Source organism: Cinclus cinclus, chromosome 26 (genome assembly GCF_963662255.1).
Source record: "Cinclus cinclus chromosome 26, bCinCin1.1, whole genome shotgun sequence".
Classification (NCBI taxonomy): domain Eukaryota; kingdom Metazoa; phylum Chordata; class Aves; order Passeriformes; family Cinclidae; genus Cinclus; species Cinclus cinclus.
The window spans coordinates 6137556-6143919 of record NC_085071.1 but is presented as its reverse complement, the minus strand read 5'-3'; the positions used below and the strand labels follow the sequence as shown (position 1 = coordinate 6143919).

Sequence of the window (6364 nt, the reverse complement as noted above, 5' to 3'; positions counted from 1 at the left end):
ATCTTCTATTAAAACAAAAAAGTAAAACTGAATTCAATTCAACTCAGAGTTGGATGCAGCTCACTGACATCTGCTGGATAAAGGCATATTTTCCCTGTCCTCAAGCAACGGGAGGCTCACAATTTTGAAAGAAATAGAATGATTTTATTAATCCTTTATCCACCACTGAAGGTTCAAGTGCTCACAGCAGAGAATACTGTGATTGTGATAATTAGGATGTTCCTGCTGTACAAAACCAATTACCTTGATCTACTGTAACTTTATCTGAAGAATTCTACTCAAGACCCAGCAAATGTGCTAAACACAGAAACTGTAACAAAAAGCAAACAAAAGAAAGTGCACTGTGACACTTTCCAACAACCATGGACAATCACCCGAGGTCAGTACCCCACAACAAACACAACACCCCAAGTCAAGGTAAGAGCCGCATGAACTAGAGGTTATGATCATCAAGAACAAATAACTGATTAATAATTGCTCTTTCCCAGTTAATAATTAGCCCCCTGACAATACTGGGCCGGCCTTTCTCTTTCCATAAAGAGCATCCCAGCGAGCAGGGAGAGCCCTCGCTGTGTCACACGATGGCTTTTGCAGGCACCTGGCAGATCTATGCTCAGGACAACCTCGAGCCCTTCCTCAAGGCTCTGGGTAAGTGGCTGCTCCCTCCTCAAATCATTGGCATCACAGCTTTTACTGCTGCATTTCCATGGGGTTTTTCCTTTTCTTTCTATGACAAACTCCCCCTGCTTGGTTAAGTCTGTCTGATCTAATTTGGATGTGAAAAGAAGCTGAAAGTTGTACAAATGGATGGAGGAATGTTACAGACAACCCCCAAAATCCTGTCTTCATGTTAGATGGGCTCCTCAAGAAAGAAGATCTATAACAAAAATTAACTTGTGTTGACTGACTTGTAATTTTATGAACAAATACAATTAGAAACAAACTGTCAATGACTTACTCAGCTTCATAATTACTGGCACAGAAGCCCTTTCTGCAGCACAAATGTTCATCAGTAATCTGTGAATGATTAACACTGTGATGAGTGGTCAGTAACCTGTCAGTGATTATCACCTGTGATAAATGTCAGTAATCTGAGTTCTTATCAGGTGTGAGGATTAGGAGGTGCTACATCAATAAATATGCAGTTACCTTTGCCAACAAAACATTCCCCTTGGGGCTTTTAAGAGAAAACAGGAGATGTTCAGGAGAGTGAGATCCAGTTCCAGTTTAAAAGCCTGGTCTGACAGCGTGACAGAACCAATCCCTGTCCTGGTGACAGTGACACCCTCAAATCATGCCAGGGACACCCCAGAAAGGGAGTGTGAGGTACTCCCACTGCTGCAGCTTTGACTGCACAGATAATCCTCCCCACATCAAATCTCCCTGAGAAAATAAAATAATTCACATGTGGGTTGTCTTTTTGTTTTTTGTTTTTTTTTTTTTTTCATGGACAGTTGTCACCCCATGGCCAGCCCTTAGGGAAATAAACAATTCATAATCCGACACATCACCAAATACAGAATCAAAACTTAACCAGACTAGAAGGAACAGAGCAAAAAGCCCACAGAGAAGAGATGAATCCAAAAGAGGATTTGTCTTTTAACTTGGACATAACGTTCCAATATTGGTTTGGATCTTTTGTGACTTTGTTGGAGAAAAGAATTTGCTATTTCCCTAACAAAAAGTCCTGTTTTGCCTGTTTTTGCAGGGTTGCCAGATGACACTATCAAAATGGCCAAAGATATTAAACCTGTTATTGAAATACAACAAAAAGGCAATGACTTTGTTGTGACATCCAAAACACCAAACAAATCTGTAACCAACTCGTTTACACTTGGCAAAGAGGCTGACATCACCACCATGGATGGCAGGAAGCTGAAGGTAAAGCATTCCAAGAATGGCACATCTCTTTATTTATCCCTAAACCTCAGTTTCTGTGTGAGTGGAATTTGTTTGTAACATTTCCATTTGCAAACATTTCTATCACTTCAACAAACAGAAATGTTCCTAAAACTCCTATTCAAATGCTGTGCTCTTCAGTTTAAATTAGCAGCTGTCATTATGAAACATCAGTGTAATTTATTTCCTATTTATTAGTCCTCTACTTACTCGAATTGAATTCCAAAATCTAATTCCTTTAAAATATTTTTAAATGTTCCAACAGTGCACTGTAAACTTGGTCAACGGGAAGCTGGTGACTAAATCAGATAAATTCTCTCACGAGCAGGAAGTTAAAGGAAATGAAATGGTGGAGGTAAGTGCTAGAAAATAAGGGCACTTGCAGAAAAATGCTGAAGGAAAAAAATGTTGATTAGCTCATAGTGTCTACAAAGTGTCCCTGTGGATAAAGACTGCTCCAAGGGGCACAACCAGCTCCAGCTTTTCCTTCGTGCAGATGTTGTACATATATTTATAGACAGGTACTGTGATTGTATTTTCTTGTGAACTAGGATGGATTTATTAATGAATTACAGACACTTGTGCCACTTAGCTATAAATAGATTTCCTAAAGTTTTAAGTGTGTATTTGTCTCCCACAGACTATAACATATGGTGGAGTAACACTTGTCAGAAAAGGCAAGAAAGTCTGAAGAGAGATCCCTCCCCTGTGACACCTTTACCTACCTGAAATAAAGTGCACTTTCCACAAGGTGTGATCTTCGTTTTATCTCAACAAACAGTACAGGAAATCATAATGATCCTGCTCTCCTTTCACACAGCACCTCCCCTTGTTATAGGACTGCATTTTCCCCTCTGTCCTCAGAGTGACAGAAATTTGCTTCCCAGACAACCCAACCTGGACATAAATCACATTGTTCCAGTTCACCACAATAATCCTTGGCAGCAGCCAAAAGCTACAGAAATGCTTCTTGATTTCTTACACACAGAATGAACACACTCAGCTTTAGTTCCTGTGTCTAAATAAAGTTGTCTTTAACCAAACCCTGTTCCCTATGACCTGGCTAACACAACAGTCAGGCATTTGTTGAGCTGATCTGTCCCAGGAATAGAAACAGCAATATTTTAAAAGCTGTGAACTACTCACCAGTCATTAACAATAGGGATGGCTGTTTTGAAACAGAATGACACAAAAGTACAATTAAGAGGCACTACAAGAACAATGAAAATGAAACATTTCTTCCAGTTTGCAATGAACTCTCACTCTCTTGTCATGGCCCAAGTTTGTGAAGCTCAAGTAAACCAGACTTTACTCAGACCCTGTGTCTCTCTGAAGTATAAAACAGGAGCTGGGCCTAGAACAATTTCTCTGCTAATTAGATCCTAATATTATATCAGCAGCCCAATTTAATAATTTAAGTCAGTGCAGATTTGTTAGAATGGGTTTTGGGTGCAAGACCCGCATGAACAAAGTTGCTGGACTGATAATGGCATTTGGAGGTTTTATCCCAATGAAGAGTGCTGAGTTTACATCTCCCCATGCTAGAACAGCACTCTGGGAGGGAGGAGGTTGTGTTTTAGTTAATAACACAACATGATAAAAGCAATTTGGGAAGTGTATTCTTATTGTGGGATAAGGCTGTTCTCAGGGGGAGTTTCACTGGCATAAAAGATCATTGTGTTCATTTTGCTTCCCAGGCAGCTCTAATGCCAAGCACACTCCTTCAGGCAGAATTAAATTCCATGTGAGTTACACAGAAATACGACGAACAGCACAGAAATCAGGGCTGGTCAAACTCAGGGAGGAGGAGGAGGCTGCTTTAAAGCACTGGTGCTGCAAAAGTCACCCAAGAAAGAACTTGGCACCCTTCTCTCCGGGAGTTGCTGGGTAACTGCTGCAAACACACCTTGAAACCAAACACACCATGTGGTTTTCCAGCAGAAATTCACAGAATGCTGCAGCTCTGCAATGACTGAACACTGCACCTGCAAACTGGAGGATGGAATGTGCCAGACACTTCAGGTTTATTTCTAAACCAAGGCAGAGTTCATTCATTTCTCATTTAAAACCTGTTACAAAACGATTGCTGTAGATACTACACACTAAAAGGACATGAACCTTATTTAGAACTTAAACTCATGCTAAGTCGTTCTAATTGTTAAAATTTTAAAAAATTAAAAGAACACTTCACCTGGCTGTTTTCACAATTGTAAGGATTTCGTATTTCCAGCAATGTTGCCAATCATTCCCATCCTTCTGGCAATGTCCTTCTGCCACAGGGCAGCCCAGATTTAGGTGGAATATTCAGTGCAGGTCCTTATGTGAAGCAGTCAAAACTGGAAGGATTTTGATCAGACTGGTATCTCTGTCCCATGGCCCAAAGGAATGAGCATTCCCAGATGGCCCAACAGGCTGGGATGGTAGCTCTGGATTCACTATTCCACAAAAACAAGTGAAGTTTTCTGTGAAGGACTCCATTGGAGTATTTATAATCAAACTTGGATCTTGTTCAAAGTTTTGATTCCCAATCTGACACACTCTGAAAAGATAATCCTGGCAGCGAGGATTTCTATCCGTCACCAAAGTCCACTCTGGTAAATTCATTGTTTTAAGAACGTCCATAAAATAATTTTATTTTCTTTTTTGCTTTGTGCCAAGCACTCCCACCACAATTCCAGTCTCTAATGTGGGTTCTTGGCTTGATTTTTATGTTCTTTTAATGGTTTGTGTCAGCAGATCTGTGTTTATATAGCACTAGGTAAGAACTCAACCTGCTGCTTGCATACAGAAATATCTTAACTGTAAATATGAAATGCAAAAAACATGGTCAGAGGTCCCCATCCCTTCCCTGTTGAGTCCTGCACACAGACCCTGAACATACAACCACATAAATTCCTTTTCTTTGGAAGCGTATATGGCTGCACATCTCCTGTGTTAGTGACTGAACTTCCTCTGCCATTCAAACTCGAATCATCTGTCATTCAAAACCTGTAAAAATGAGGCACTTCTTAGTGTGAGATTGCCAAGATATGAACAGCAATGTCCTCCCACCAGTTTTCATTCATGAATATTAAAAATAAAAATGAAAATTCACTGGTGGCAGACACCAGGGCTGCATCAGCTCAAAGTCTTTCTGTCCCTGTAGGAGTTTGCTGAAAATCCCTCACGTGGAAATGCAGATTTTTCATTGAACTCTTCCCCAAATCCTGTGACTGTTGGGTCACAGACGTGCCTTTTATCCACCTTTATGTGAGTCACACATGAGCATGGCAAGAAATAATCCCTCCACCCACCAACTGAATTGTTTTCATCACACAAACGACTTTAATGGAAAGGGCTGGTCCTGTGCAAACAGTGTGATGAAAACTCCTGGGGCTCAACAGGGCTGTGGGCAACGGTGTTCTCCGCAGAAATTGGATTAATTACTCCATGTGCAACGACAGTTACATCCTCCAGAGAGACACTGGTCATTTATTTCAGAGTTGCACAGTTGGGGGCTCTGTGGGATTCCACAAATCGAGCACATCAACCATCAGAATTTATTACTACTTAAACATTTTAGCAAACAAAAGGAATTAGTGTTCCTTGGCTACAAGTCACTGGAGTTCTGAATTAGTATTCTATCTTCTGTTGGTAAATTATTCTGTTATTTGTTATGCTAATTAGTGCCGTTCACAGTCTTTCTCTCCTTTTGGGTCAGCGGTCTGTGGGTTGGTGGATTTAAAATGTAAAATTACATTTAACCCAGTTGGAGATCATTTCAGCACAGTTGCTGAGTTGGGTTTATTAGTTTCTCTCATCTTGGGAGTTCTTGCCATATGGCCCATAAATTCTGCATTCTTTGTGTCCTCTATCAGTGGGCATCCTTTTTTTCTCAGACTTTGTTAACCTCCCACTTAGGTCTGAGATTATTGAAGCATGTCCAGCCCTAAACCTTAACAAGGCAGTTCTACCAATTAGTTTTTCTAACACAGAGATATCCCTTAGAGCTTACTGTTTCACAGGTTACATCTCTGTTCTTGTTGATTAGGCTTGAAAGCAGAAAAACGTCAATCAGCATCTTTTCTTAACAGAACTTCTATGTACTCCACATTTTGCAAAAAGGCCACAGAACAGCAATCCCTTTGATGCCTTAAGTTTAAGCTTTCATATTTTTCAGATTTTGTGCTGCCTAGGTGTGTAGCTGCGAGCTCCATATGAAGTGTTAACAAGTTCTCTTCACAGTTTAGTTAGCAAACCAGGAGGATGGGACTTCATAACCTGAAGCTGTATTTGAACAATTAACCCAAACATGTAAAAGGACCAAAACTTATAGAAGTGTGAAAACTCGTGACCAGGATCCATCCAGGATCTCGGATCCATCCTGGGTGTAGCCCAGGCCGGGCTCTTGTACTGCCCGAGGTGTATCCTTTTAATAAATACCTACTTTATTCTTTTAGCTCTGTCTAGTCTCTGTTCCAGGTCA

General features: G+C 40.6%; 1 protein-coding gene across 1 annotated transcript; it reads left to right on the top strand.

The window, feature by feature from the left end:
- Positions 1-362: 362 nt before the first annotated feature.
- Positions 363-2590, top strand: LOC134053901 (fatty acid-binding protein, liver-like). The gene is made up of 5 exons (XM_062509236.1): positions 363-417; positions 541-648; positions 1709-1881; positions 2165-2254; positions 2540-2590. Exons 1-5 carry the CDS (start codon positions 363-365, stop codon positions 2588-2590), a joined length of 477 nt encoding a protein of 158 aa, XP_062365220.1.
- Positions 2591-6364: the final 3774 nt, after the last annotated feature.

Bases quoted from the DNA above. Each gene is read 5' to 3' on its own strand.
- LOC134053901 (XM_062509236.1), top strand. From the start codon at position 363: ATGGACAATCACCCGAGGTCAGTACCCCACAACAAACACAACACCCCA. The intron at 418-540 runs GTAAGAGCCGCA...CTTTCCATAAAG, and splicing joins ACACAACACCCCAAGTCAAG to AGCATCCCAGCGAGCAGGGA. The intron at 1,882-2,164 runs GTAAAGCATTCC...ATGTTCCAACAG, and splicing joins TGGATGGCAGGAAGCTGAAG to TGCACTGTAAACTTGGTCAA.